Below are 14954 nucleotides of genomic sequence, written 5' to 3'. Positions count from 1 at the left end.
AATTAAAAATATAATTTATCAAATAATTTAAAACGAATATTGACTTTTAAAGGTTTTTAATTGAAAAATTCTTTTAAATACCTAATTGACTTTTTTAAGAATATTATAAAAATAATTGACTTTTGCAAATGTTATAGTTGAATATATTATATTTCAGAAAAATTTAGATGAAAAATTTTGGAAGTAATTAGAGTTTTAGAAGGTTTTAAATTAAAATGTTTGAAAATTCTCCTAATTTACTTTTAAGCAATTTTAAATTGAATTTTTTTTTTAATTTTAAAAAATTATTGAATATTATAAAATTTTTAATATTGAAAAATTTGCAGAATTAAAAAATTAAATAAATAAAAATTAATTTTAATTGCAGAGAAAATTCATAAAGGTAAAATAAAAAATGAATAACTATGTCTAAAAAATAAAATAATATATATATATATATATATACCTATATATTTAATAAATGTGAACAATTTTAAAGCAGTGAAAAATAAGACACGTTTAAAAAATTAAATTCTTGAAACAAAGTATAACGATATGTCAACAAGAATAAAAATAAATATTTAACGACATACATTATTAAAAAAAATTAATAAAATTTTGCTTTGATAAAGTCTAATATTTATCTGTACTTCAAGTTTTCATTGCTTCATTTCTCTATCGGAGACAATTTAATGTAGTTGTTTTGCTTTATAAGTGGCCATTCAGGGTAAGTAAAATAATTCTATGTAATAATTTTATTTTTATTAATCTTCTTAAAATGTAGGATCAGTTGGGGTAAATGGGGACATAATCGCTATTTTTCACAAATTACGTAAGTTTCTTCCTTTAAAAGATAATATTTTCTAATTTATTTTTTTTAAGTTGTTATTTACATTCCCAGGATTAATTTTATGCAGCAGAAAAAAATGTAGATAAGCTTTGAACGCATGGAACTGACTGTCCCCATTTACCCCAAAATTTTGAAAATTTCATAAAATTTGGGGTAAATGGGGACAGCGTAGTTTCTAAGAAAGTTTTAAGAAAATAGTTTCCTTAAGTATATTACTGTATTAAGGGATGAAAAAACTTGAAAAAAATTTGTAGCAGATATATAATAGTTGAACCAATTGAAATTTTTTTATTTTTTTTTATTTTAGTATTTTGTCTCGCATTTGAAAAAAAACAGACTTAAAAATCATACCAAATTCTTTTCTTATTCCTTATGACTCCTATAACAGAAGTTCACTTGAAATTTTGATTTTTATCAATTTGGTTAATAATCACAAGCTGTCCCCATTTACCCCAAAAATTTAAAAACTCAGGGTTAATGGGGACAGATTGTTATTATTAACCAAATTGACAAAAATCAAAAATTCAAGTGAATCTCTGTTATAGGATTCATAAGGAATAAGAAAAAAATTTGGTATGATTTTGAAGTCTGTTTTCTTTGAAATGCTCGACAAAATACTGAAACAGTTTGACTTTGATTCTCAAGTTTTTATGCATTTAGCGATATCTTTTTTTATCGTGCTGACAATTGTCAAGAGAAAAGCTTGGCAATAGTCAAAACCTCTTGCAGGTGATCTGAGGTTAAAATATTGACGTTGAACTTAATTTTAAAACTGTAAATTAAGCTCTAAAACCTTTTGTCCCCATTTACCCCAACTGACCCTACCTACAATTTATTTAACGGTTGTTTTATCAAAAAAAAGAAAAATTTTTAATCTTATTTTTCATATTATTCAACTAAAGGAAATTTTTAAAATCCGTTATATTAAGAGAAAAAATTTCTTTCACTGAACCAAAAAGTTTAATTAATCTATTTTATTATTTTTATTTCACAAAAGTAAAAAGTTTAAAGTTAATTCAAAATAAATAATTAACTTAACAAAAAAATGTATTATGAACCCAAATAAGCTTGATTTAATTATTTGTTTTAATAATTTGAATTTTCCTTATTTTTTATTTTTGAATACTTAAAACTTCCTTAAAATTGCTATCAATTTTAAAAGTTATTTTTCAACATGTTTATTTTTTTCGAAAAAAATTAAAATTTTTTTAAACGATGTTATTATCAATTTTTTAAGTTTTAAAGATAAAATATCAACATTTTTTTGTAAAGAAATTTATTGCTTATATTATTAACTTCGCTAATTTATATTTTCTAAAAAAAATATAAAAAACAAAACGTATTAGTGTAGATATATTTTAGAAAAAATATATTTTGTATATATTATTGACAAAAAAAGTGAGTTGCAATGTTTTTTTCAATATTTTTTTTACATATAGATATACATTTAATAAATATGTAAAATTTTATAGTAGTAAAAATAAGACACGTGTAGTAAACTAAATTCTTGAAAAAAAAATCCGGCAGCCCCCTGCGGGGGCGGCCACATTCTCATCACGCGCTTTGCGCGTAGGGGTTCGCTTCGCTCGCTAGTTTGAGCGCGCCCCGGGGCGCGCGAAGGATCTTCGTCCCGCTTCGCGGTCCGATATTGATACGCGCTTCGCGCGCATTGTTTAAGCATCGCGCTACGCGCTTTGTTTGTTTATTAGAATTCAAAACCTAGTAGCATTAATTACTTTTTAACTACACTGTGTAATTCAAAAATTTTTCAATTAAAATTAAAAATTGTATTAATTATACTACCAGAAAGTAGTTGAATGACCCAAGAATCCATTTGGTAGAATGAGATTTTGTAGCTATTTCAGACTTTGTTGTTGATTTAATTACTTTTGAAGTAAAATGTGAAGAAGAAAGAAATTATTTTTATTAATTTTATTAAAAAGAGTAAAATTAATTACACACAGAGTTAAAATAAGTACAAAAGTAGTTATTTTAAAAGGGGAGCTTTATATAATCGACTTGTTTTGAAAAATTTATTAGAAACAACTCATAATCTTTATTAAAATGCGTTAAATTAAATTATACAAATAGGTAAGTTTTAAAGGTATTAGAATACATTTTTTATCGAGCAAAAAAAAGAAAATAGCGGCACTGCAGCTGTTCAAACTTAGTTCCTTAATTTTGCGCCGTTGATTGGCCAGGTCTTTGTAATTAACGAAAATCGACAAACCAAATTATTTACTAAAATAAGATATTCCATTTTGAACTAATTTCAATTGAGTAAGAGAAAAAATTAATTGAAAATTTAAAAACATTAAAAAAAAGAACTTTAAAGTAAATGCATTTTTAAATCAACAAATTTATTATATGAGGTTTTGCCCTCATGTTTTTATTCATAAAAATTTTTTTGTACAATTTATATAAGTGAAATTTTTGGTTTTTATAAATTAAATTTCATTTTCTTAAAGTACTTTGACTTTAAGGATAACATTCTCATCACGACACTCGCGTTTCACGCTCGAAAATTAGAAGCATACAATTGGAAAAGTAGGCATGCATTAACCCATTAATAAAATTTTTACAGGTAATTTGAGGCTATATCAAATAGTGTGCTAAAAGAACCGAAAATTTTTAAATAAACAATTTACAAGCATTAAAAAAAAGGTTTTTTTTAGAATTTTTGTTCAGTTTTTTTAATTTTTTCAAATCTTAACCCTTCAGAATACCTTTAAATGCTAAAAATATCGGGTCAAAAATGTTTCAATACGCCATTTTGAATATTTAAAAACTGACTTCAGAATCGTAATGAGCGACCTAAAAAACCAAGGAGTAGAAAGATTTATTTAAATTTGTTAAAAGATTGTTGAAAAATGAATTTTCTCTTAAAAAATAGTTAATTTATAATTATATAATATAATATATATAATATATATAATATATAATATATATTATATAATAATATATATTTTTGTTGCACTTCACAATGCTTTCGTTATAGTGGAAAAAAATGTTTTATGAATACTGCTTCAAAAACTTTAAATCTATAGAGAGGAAAGTTGCTAAAAGAAAAGGCGGCAAAATAGGTTAAAACTGTGCCGCAAAAAATTAATGAGTAAAATAACACATTGAAAAAAATTTAAAATTTTTGTTACCTTAAACGTAATAGAACATAACTTTTTTGTTTTAATCTGTATCGAAAAGGGTTAAAGAAAAAAAAGTTTACTTTTGGGAGTATTTTAAGAGAAAATTAAAAAAAAAATTTTTCAAGAAGATTTTAAATTTTTAAAAATTTTAATAATTTTTGAATTTTTGGGCGGATTAGTCTGTCAAACGAACTCAGACTTCATTTTTACATGTTAAAAGCGTGTACCAAATATCAAAGCGATTCGTTAAGATATATGTTCAAGTTATCGTGGGGACAAAATGAGTCCACAGACAGACTACAGACGACAAACGTCATTCACGTACAGATTCACTAAAATTAGAAAAAAGTCAAAATCGACCAAAATGAATACTTTCTAACTTATAATGAGAATTTAAAAAATCTATAAATAAATGAGTTTAAACCAATTCAAAAGTAAATAATCGAAAAAATACGAAATTGTGGTATAAACAGCGCAATATAAACTATTTTAAAATAGAGGAATTTTTGAAAACAATTGCAATGTTTGGAAATGGAAAACAACAGTTGGAGTTATAAAAAAAACGTCGAGATTCACTGGAATTAGAGAATGCTCAAAATCGCCCAAATGTAATTCCTTCTCATTATGATGAGAATGTAAAAAAACCACTGCAAAGTTGAAGTTTACTTCCTAAACACTTGTAATAAAACCTTAGTCTTGAATTTTGAAACATACTTACAATTAGTTAAAAATTCCTGAAAATAATCCTTAAAGGATTTTTAGAGGTTACAATATAGGATTCTTATAGGTTCCCTGAGGAATCCTGTTAAGAATTCTACACAGGATCACACTAGGATCACTTGCAGGATATTGGAACAGGGATCCTGTACAGGAACTTTTGCAGGAACATTAGTTACTAAATTTCCTTTGCAAATTTCTGTACAAGAAAAATTATTAAAAGAATATATATATTTTCCATTTAAAGAAATTTCTGCATTAAAATAAATTAAGCTACCAAGGAAATTAAAAGCTATTTAATATTTTTGAATCAGTCGGAAGCTGTATTGAATTCGCATTCTTAAAAATAAATCTCTAATTGAGTTTGATTCAAATCATATTTACATTTTTCAAGCTATTCTTCCTGATTACCTGTAAGTTGATATACAGTGGTATGTTTCTTTTCAATTTTAAAGGCAGCAAATCTAACACTTCAGCGTAAAATTTATTTACAAAGTTCGTTTATTAAAAATTATTAAATTTTGTGAGAAATATGACAATATAACTTAAAATTTTTCGATACAATTCAAAATTGTCTGAACAGATGCATTACATTTTTTATTAATATGAAATTATTCATTAAAATGAATTTTTATTTAAAATCTTACATTCCAATTCAAAAAGTTAAAATAATGAATCCGCATTCTTAAAATTCCTGATTCACCATACGGTGAATTTAATAATCATTTCTTTCCTTACTAGTTATGTTAGATAAAATATTGTACATAGAATTTTAATTAGAAATTTATGATACACGTATTTCAACGAAAATTACCTTGCAATTAGGTCAATCAATGTGTTTTTAAATTTTCTCTAAGTATGTCATATTAGTTCTAAAGTAAAATTAAGATTTTTTAATATAAAATTAGAATTCGAATTCTATAAATAGAAGCAATCTAGTATAAAAATCGATTGTAGGCTCAAAACGGACCAAAAAAAAGTTTCCACAAAAATATCATATAATTGTATAAAAAGTTTTTGGGGTCATTGAATCCAAAAAGGTCAGATTTAAAAAAATCTAAAATAGCGGACCTAATATGGCTACCCAATATGACGGAAAAATTTAAAATTTTATTCCATTCATTCAAAATTCGGTGCTAGGGGGTTTTTGGGGTCGTTGAATCAAATTTGGGGATAAAATTTAACAGATTCAAAATTTGGATTCATAGAAGCCAAAAAACCACCAGTACCGAATTTTGAACGAATCGAATCAATTTTAAAATTTCCTCCATATTGATTTGCAATTTTGAATTTTTTAAAATTTACCTCAAATTTGGATTCACCGACCCCAAAAACTTCCGAGTACAAAATTTTAAACGAAACAAATCAATTTAAAATTATTCTGCAATATTGGGTCCGCCATTTTGATATTTTTTAATCTGAACTCAAATTCGGATTCAGCGAGTTAGTAATCGAAAACATAAGAAATTCTGGTATAAACAGTGCAATATAAACTATTTTGGAATAGAGGATTTTTTATAAAACAATTGCAATGTTTGGAAATGGATAACAATTGATGGACTTATAAAAAAAAAACAAACAATTTATAATTTTATTAGTAAGTTACTGTAATTTGTGTTAATTTAAGGTGGTTTAAACAGAGATAATACATAGTTGCTTATGTTTTCTCAAAATAAAGTAATTTTGCCCTGCATTTTACCCATTTTTCATCCGTTTTTGTCTTTTTTAAAAAAAAGAGGTATAACTTTTTTGTTTTAATCGCTATTAAAAATTGTCAAAGGAAAAAAGTGTTTATTTTTACTCGTATTTTTCGAAAAAAAAATTAAAAATTTTTTTTTTTTGAAAAATGCGAATTTTAGGAATTTTTAAAAATTCAAAATTTGAATAATTTTGTTGATTTTTGATGAAATCATCTGGCCAACGAACTCAGGCGAGATTTTGGTACACTTAAAGTGTATACCAAATTTGAAGTCGATTCATTAAAATTTGTTCGAGTTATCGTCGGACAAAATTTGTCTACAGACATACATACAGACATCCATACAGACAGATATTTTTTTAAGACCCATTTTTTCGGCATCAGAAAGTCTCAAAACGTCGAGATTCACTGGAATAAGAGAGGGCTCAAAATCGCCCAAATGTAATACCTTCTCATTATGATGAGAATGTAAAAATAAATTTTTAATTAAAAATTTAAAAAAAACAAAAAATTTATAATTTTATTAGTAAGTTACTGTAATTTGTGTTAATTTAAGGTGGTTTAAACAGAGATAATACATAGTTGCTCATGTTTTCTCAAAATAAAGTAATTTTGCCCTGCATTTTACCCATTTTTCATCCGTTTTTGTCTTTTTTTGTCCTTTTTAGGGTTCCGTACCCGAAGGGGGAACCCTATTAATGAGACTAGTGAAGCAAGGCATGTACCCCCCCCTAGCGACCACACGAATTTATCTAGAGGGCTGAAATTTGGTATACATATGTATTTTGGCGTGTAGATTACAGGAAAAATATAGCGAATCTCATAGGAATTGATTATCATAGCGTTGTCAAGGAAAAACCATGAATTTTTACGAAAAATCCCTGAAAATGACTATGTACCCCCCCCCCCTGGTTGCCACATCTTTTTACATAGAGAGCTCAAATTTGGTACACTTATGTATTTTTACGTGAAAATTACAGGAAAAATATAGCGAACATGATTCAGATCAATTTACATAGCGTTGTCAAGGAAAAATCAAAAATTTTGAAAAAAAGCGTTTAATCCACCTAACGCACACACTATTTGACCAAGACAGTTCATATTTGGTATACTTACGTATTTTTGCGTGTAGATTACAGGAAAAATATAGCGAGCACGATTGGAGTTGATGATCATATTGTTTTTAAGGAAAACTCATATTTATAGAAAAAATCATGCATTTTTCGAATAAAAAAAGAAGAAAATTTTATCCTAAGAGATCCAAATTTATACTTTTTTATGTATTTTTGCGTGTAGATTACAAAAAAAATATAGCGAGAACGATTGGAGTTGATTATCATAGCGTTTTCAAGGAAAAACTGATAATTTTCGATAAAAATCATGAATTTTCCTCAAAAAATGAAGAAAATTTTATCTAAAGAGCTTGAAATTTATACACTTTTACGTATTTTTGAGTGCAGATTATAGTAAAAATTTAATAAACATGATAGGCAATTAATTTAATTGAGTTTTTTCAAAACATATAATTTTTTTTAAAAGTGGACTTTTTCCTTAAGTTTTACAATTTTTGACCCAGAAAGATAAAATTTTATTCCTTTTTTTGGGGCAAATTCCTACTCTTTTTTTTCAACTCCAATTGTGCTTGCTATATTTTTTTGTAGTGTTTTGCCATTCTTTATAATTTGCCATTTTCTATTTTTTACCATTTGCTATTTTTTTTATCTTTTGACATTTTTTATTTGTTGACATTTTTATTATTTTTTAGTTTTATTAATTTATTTTCAAATCTATGTTTAACCCCCTTAAATTTTAAGTTTAAGGGTACGGAACCCTCGGTTTTAATGCGAGTGTAACTCGGACTTGTCCGATTTTTTAAAAAAAGAGGTATAACTTTTTTGTTTTAATCGCTATTAAAAATTGTCAAAAGAAAAAAGTGTTTATTTTTACTCGTATTTTTCGAAAAAAAATTGAAAATTTTTTTTTTTTGAAAAATGCGAATTTTAGGAATTTTTAAAAATTCAAAATTTGAATAATTTTGTTGATTTTTGATGAAATCATCTGGCCAACGAACTCAGGCGAGATTTTGATACACTTAAAGTGTATACCAAATTTGCAGTCGATTCATTAAAATTTGTTCGAGTTATCGTCGGACAAAATTTGTCTACAGACATACATACAGACATCCATACAGACAGATATTTTTTTAAGACCCATTTTTTCGGCATCAGAAGGTCTCAAAACGTCGAGATTCACTGGAATTAGAGAGGGCACAAAATCGCCCAAATGTAATACCTTCTCATTATGATGAGAATGTAAAAATATTTCGATATATCAACAAAAGTTAAAAGAAATATTAACGACGTACAATATAAAAAAATTAATAAAATTTTGCTTGATAAAGTATGATAGAAAATTAAATAATTAATAAAAGTTAGAGTGGCGAGGAATAGCGTGGTGAAGGAAAAGTATTGTTCAAGTGATTCCACAATCGGTTTAATGAAAATTAAACATATATTCAAGAAATAACTGTTGCAAAAGGGTTTTCACAAAATATAATTTAACGTTAATAAAACTATTAAACCCATATCGCACATATGAACTTATACAGACTAATTTTAATTCGTTCTCGTACACTTTTCGCACATTACTTGTTAATCGCTCGACGGACGCACATTCAATCCCGTTTTTTCGCCTTTTTTGGGTCCGCGTACCCACACACATGCGCACTTCTCGTTTGCGCAGTAATTACGCTTTTTGTTTAATTCTCGCGTTTCCTAACACTCGGGCATCCTGACTTATTCACTCGACCTCGAGTGACATTTTTAAGAAAAATGTTCAAACATAAAAAATTTTTTTTTTTTTTTTTTAATTCTCATACAAGTGTAACAATATATATTTTTCGCCATTTAACTCGAACTTACATAACATAATCGTTGTATCTTTTTGGACGTCTTACGGTACGTCGGGGTCTTGTGACCATTTCACTCTCACTCTCATTCACTTCATTACAATTTTCGCTATCGACGCTTTCATTTAATTTATCGCTATTATTTTCTTCGGGAGAATTTTCGCTATGTTGAGAAAGATTCTCTTCTTGTTCTTCCTCGTTCTCTTCGTCGTCGGAAATTTCATTGCTGGTTTTTGAAGTCCAACCTTTCAATTGGCTTGCATGGGCTGTAGACGCATATCGGTGTCCACGAGAATCTAGCTGCAAACTGGTCACGCCGTACGTATCCCCAGGATATAATTTGTTTATCACCAAAGGACCTCGATATTTTCTCTGCAATTTCGTTGATTCGTGAGTGATTTGCGGGGCATCTTTCATAAAAACTATTTCACCAACTGCAAAAGTGACCTTCGGATTGTGTTTTTGATCATATTTTTCTTTGTAACGACGTTGTCCGTTTTCGATGTTAACCCTTGCCTCCTCCTGGAGTTGACTTGGTGAAGACACGCGTTTTTCATCTTCAATGGTAAAACTTCGTAGGGGGCCTTCATCGTGACGATTGATATAGCCATAAACCAATTCAAAGGGGCTCTTTTTCGTAGTTTTATTGGGGGAAGCGTTTAAATCCCGTTGTATTTTTTTAAGATGCTTGTCCCAATCTCGTCCTTCGCGATGCACAATGTTCGCTTGAATCGCGGGAATCAAGGTTGAATTTGTGCGTTCAACCAATCCGTTTGCTTGCGGGTGTCTCGGGGAATTTACCGTGTGCTTGATTCCGTGTTTCATACAAAAATCCAAAAAAGCTTTCGATGTAAAGCACGTCCCTCGGTCGCTGATAATTCTCTCGGGTGCTCCGAAGTCAAGAATTACATCTTCTAACACGCGAATTACATTTGACGCTTTTGTATCTCTCACTGGTTTACAAATTACAAATCTCGTTAACGTATCTGTTAAAACCAAAGCGTGTGTGTTTTTCGATGCTGTTGTCACAAATGGACCTACGTGATCTACGTGAACTTTCGCAAACGGCCTAGTTCCAGGGTTAATCGGGTGTAACTGTCCAGCTTGACAACCTGTTTTCGCTTTCGACAAAATACATTGTATGCAACTTCTTACATGTTGCCGCACATAACGATACATTCCCGGAAAGAAGTAAAATTCTCGAATCTTTTCAACTGTACGATCCGCGCTCGTGTGACTTTGAAGGTCGTGATATCGAATAACTAAACTCTTTCTCATCGCTGACGGTACAACAAATAATTTCTTTACCCCTTCGCGTTTATATAAAATCGAATTTATTAACTCATAATCTCGCACATCCGATTTTTCTGAATTTGATCTCTCGTTTTCCGCTTTTAACAAAATTTCCTTTTTACGCTTTAATTTTTCATCGACGAATTGAAAAGTTAAAATTTCTTGCTCGGGTTGCACTAAATTAAAAATGCCTTCACATTGTTCCATGAAATTATTTGAATCATCCTCTTCCACAGGCGCGCGACTAAGTGCATCTACATGCGCTAACTTCGTACCGGGACGATGCACAACATCAAACTTGTATTCAGAAAGTTCATTGCACCAGCGAACAATTTGCGGATTTTTCGATTTATGTGTGTTTAGATACAATAATGCACTGCAATCGGTAACAACCGTAAATCTTATGTTAATTAACCATCGTCTAAATCGAGTTATCGCCCATACAACTGCGAGAAGTTCTAATTTACTAGAATGATAAGAACGTTCGGGTTCATTATTTCGTCGACTAATAGCATACACGAGCTGTAACTGATTTGATGCGTTTCGTTGCATCAGCATTGCTGCTAATCCTAACGCACTGGCATCAGTGTGTAATTCCGTCGGTAAATCGGGTTGAAATGGTTGTAAAATCGGTGCTTTGACTAACATGTCGATCAACGAACGAAAAGCATTTTCTTGATCTTTTTCCCATTTGAAAACTTGATTATTCTTTAACAAACAATATAACGGGGCGGCAATAGTCGCAAATTTGTGAATATATCGCCTAAAAAATCCAATGAGACCTAAAAATCGTCGTACATCATGAACATTTTTGGGAGTAGGAAAATTAGTAATCGCTTCTAACTTATTTTTCCCCGGTTGAATTCCTTTTTCAGAAATCTCGAAGCCCAAATACGAAACTTTTGACAAAAGAAATTGACATTTTTTTAAATTTATTGCTAAACCTGCCTTTTTTAACGCTTCTAATACTGCAATAAATCGCTTTCGAATAGTCGGCCAATCTTTTCCCGTAATCAAAATATCATCGAGATAAAATAAAACTCCTTCGTCTCTGAGCGGGCTCAATACACGTGACATTAATTTCGAGAAGTAGAAGGGAGCGTTCATGAGGCCGAAAATCATGCGCGTAAATTCACCTGATTCGTCTGGGGTAATGAAGGCGGTCTTCGCTCGAGCCTCTGCTGAGAGGGGAACTTGCATGTATCCCTGTGCGAGATCCAACACGATGAATAAGCAGCAATCGCCAAGTCTCAAAAGTTGATCGTCGATGTTCGGGAGGGGAAAATGTATTCTTAACGTTTGAAGGTTTAACGCGCGATAATCTGCCACGAGCCGATATTCTCCGTTTTTCTTTTTAATCAAAAATACTGGACTTGCATACGTTGAATTTGTATCTGTAACATACCCTAATTCTCGATATGCTTTTAAAATTTCACGCGTCATTTTTCGTTCTTCTTCACTCATTATGTATGGTTTTCGCACTACCGGTCTACTATTTGGAAGTTCTTGAATGTCCATCTCGATATAACTAGTACATCCAATTTCCGAAACATTTTTCGCGACACAAGTACGATAATCATTTAAAATACCTGTTAAATCCATCAGAATGTCACCTGATAGATTTTCCTCTACGACGATTTCCTCTGGTAGGATCGGATCCAACTCCTTCGGTAGTGGTGGTGGTGATTCATGAGAAATTGGTGGGGAAATAATCGATGCCTCTGCGATGACCGCTCCTTCTTTCAATTTGCGTGGATCACATTGCACGTTCATCACTGGGATCACAAATTTATCCTCATTGTGCATGACTTGTATAAAGTTGATCGAACGTGGGGGCAACACAATCTCACTCGGCACTGTGAACTTTATTGAAGAGGGTTCCTCCACTGTGACATTTCCTAAACGTGCAAATTCACTGCTCACAAAAGTCAACGTGTCACCCACTTTATAGTAATCCACTAATTTTGAGTCGGTAAATGATCTGCCAATCAAAACATCTACCATCTGATTGTCATCCGGGACAATTAGAAAGCGTACACTTGGCACTGTCACTCCGTCCACCAACACTTGTGCTTGCACAAAACCAGGGCAATTTGTTAAAAAATGTTGAGGACCGAAACTTTTTAACACAATGCTTTCTTCGTGAATGGGAAATTTATATTTTTCGACCAAGGACGTTTTGATTGTGCATTCTGCTGCACCCGTATCAATTAACCCAATCAAAGCATTATCATTTAATTTCACCTCTTTAATATACTTCCGCACTGAATTGTCCGGTTCTGTTCGTTCCAGCTGATTCACTTCCTTATTCACTGGCGTTGTATCCTTGGGACAATGACGTTGAGTATGACCCTGTGCACCACATTTGATACACATTAAAGTCTTGGGTGGATCGGGGCAATTTTTCGAAATGTGTCCATAATTATTACAATTATAACACTTTGGTTGTCCTTCGGAATTGCGGACAGGGGGTCGTCGATCTGGATTTGCTTGACCAGGTGGTTTCGAACTCAGTTTTGTGTTTTTCGAATCGTCCGACGATTGTGGTTTTGTAAAGTTGATCGATTCTTTCTTCGCGATTTCTGGTTTCACATCCTTCTTGGCACGTATACGTTCTCCTCGTTCAGAGTGTATCCGTTCGAAATCTAACATATCATGGAGCAGTTTGTCCACGTCCGTATGATTTTTCGCTGACATTGCGTTGCAAAGTTCTCGAGACCATAGACCGATTAAAATCATTTCTTTGATTTCTGCGGTTCCGAGATTTAATTCGCGACATAATTTAATTTTATGATAATAATATGACGTTAACGGTTCATTTTGTCTTTGAACACGTTCTTTCATTCTCATCCATTTTTGCGGTAAATTATCATGAATGATAAAGCTTCTAGTGAAAGCTGCGCGAAACAATTCCCAAGTGATTAACTCGGTTCTTCTTATTTGGTACCAACTTCGTGCGCCGTCTATCATGTGCATACGAGCTGTTTCGAGTGCGAAGTTGTCGGGCCATTGATGCAAAACTTTCATACTATCAATAGACTCTAACCATTCCTTAGCACGCGATGTTCCAATCTCACCTGAAAAATCGTTTATGCTTTTCGAAAGATCAGGCATAATATGGTAATTAGGGATTGGATTTGGTGCTGGTGTTACAGGACCTTGATCTCTTGCCATCACACGTTCGCAAAGATTCATAAACATTTCATCTCGACGTCGTCCGTCTTCAATCAAATGAGCCATCAAGTTTTCCCAGCGTGTATCAACGTTCTCGTTACGTTGAACTGGAGGTGGTATATGAAGAGGGGGTGGTTGAAAAAGAGGTGGTTGAAGAGGGGCTGCGTTCTCGGCGCTATCTGTTGGATTCGCTAAGTCATCCCCACCGTCTTGGAACAATTCGGTTCGTGCTCGGACATTTTCGGGATTTTGATTGCCATGTAAGGGAGCATCTCCGCTGAATCTTCGGTTAAATACGTCATCTCCGGGTCTACGTTGGCTTCCGGCACCATTGCCGTTCTGTCCTGGAGTCCATTTTCCTCGACCACGTGGTTGATAGGGTCTTCGCAGTACATTTTCGTTTGGAGTTAATTGCATGTTCTCCTCGAATTCCTCGAAGTCCTGTAATGGAATACCATTATAGGTCGCCATGATTATAAATTTTCTTTCGTTTTTGGGGTTCACAATTTTCACTCGCGCACTTTTCAAAATCGAAACGACGCCATTGTGAATTTTTCACCGGCCACGTTTTTACAATACACCTTTGAATAAAATTTTGCACATGGACTCTGCAATTTTATGTCGAACGTTCACGTCACTTACACTTGATTTTTTTTTTTCTTCGCTATCCCACTTCTGAAGTGATAGAAAATTAAATAATTAATAAAAGTTAGAGTGGCGAGGAATAGCGTGGTGAAGGAAAAGTATTGTTCAAGTGATTCCACAATCGGTTTAATGAAAATTAAACATATATTCAAGAAATAACTGTTGCAAAAGGGTTTTCACAAAATATAATTTAACGTTAATAAAACTATTAAACCCATATCGCACATATGAACTTATACAGACTAATTTTAATTCGTTCTCGTACACTTTTCGCACATTACTTGTTAATCGCTCGACGGACGCACATTCAATCCCGTTTTTTCGCCTTTTTTGGGTCCGCGTACCCACACACATGCGCACTTCTCGTTTGCGCAGTAATTACGCTTTTTGTTTAATTCTCGCGTTTCCTAACAAGTAAAACGTTAAAATGTTTTATAATATCCTTCTAACTTTTATTGCTTCATTTCTGTATCTACAAAAAAGTTTTTTTTGCAAATTTCTTCAATATTTTCTTTTACATATCGAAATACATTTAATAAATGTGAA

General features: G+C 31.4%; 2 protein-coding genes across 6 annotated transcripts in view; one reads left to right on the top strand and one right to left on the bottom strand.

Moving 5' to 3' along the window:
• The first annotated feature begins 788 nt into the window (after positions 1 to 788).
• The window catches only part of LOC127289516 (uncharacterized), a 36505-nt gene continuing 22339 nt past the window's right edge, over positions 789 to 14954 (top strand). For all 5 annotated transcript variants that reach the window (XM_051317494.1, XM_051317495.1, XM_051317492.1 and 2 more), the window contains exon 1: positions 789 to 811. The gene's annotated coding sequence lies outside the window, so the exon portion shown is untranslated. The remainder of the gene's footprint in view (positions 812 to 14954) is intronic.
• On the bottom strand, positions 9306 to 14234 carry LOC127289546 (uncharacterized). The gene is made up of 2 exons (XM_051317532.1): positions 10781 to 14234; positions 9306 to 10687 (listed from the first exon to the last, which is right to left on the bottom strand). The coding sequence occupies exons 1-2, from the start codon at positions 14232 to 14234 to the stop codon at positions 9306 to 9308; spliced, it is 4836 nt and encodes a 1611-aa protein (XP_051173489.1).

This window comes from Leptopilina boulardi, unplaced genomic scaffold (assembly GCF_019393585.1).
Source record: "Leptopilina boulardi isolate dan_hultmark-lab unplaced genomic scaffold, ZJU_Lbou_2.1 LbouV2_44, whole genome shotgun sequence".
NCBI classification, from domain to species: domain Eukaryota; kingdom Metazoa; phylum Arthropoda; class Insecta; order Hymenoptera; family Figitidae; genus Leptopilina; species Leptopilina boulardi.
Note: the sequence above shows the minus strand (reverse complement) of the source record. Positions and strands in the feature narration are given on the sequence as shown.

Excerpts from the sequence above, each read along its gene's own strand:
- LOC127289546 (XM_051317532.1), bottom strand. The coding sequence starts at position 14,234 with ATGGCGACCTATAATGGTATTCCATTACAGGACTTCGAGGAATTCGAG. Across the intron at positions 10,688-10,780 it reads TTTCATGGAACAATGTGAAG|CGGAAAACGAGAGATCAAAT; the intron begins GCATTTTTAATT and ends TTTTGTTAAAAG.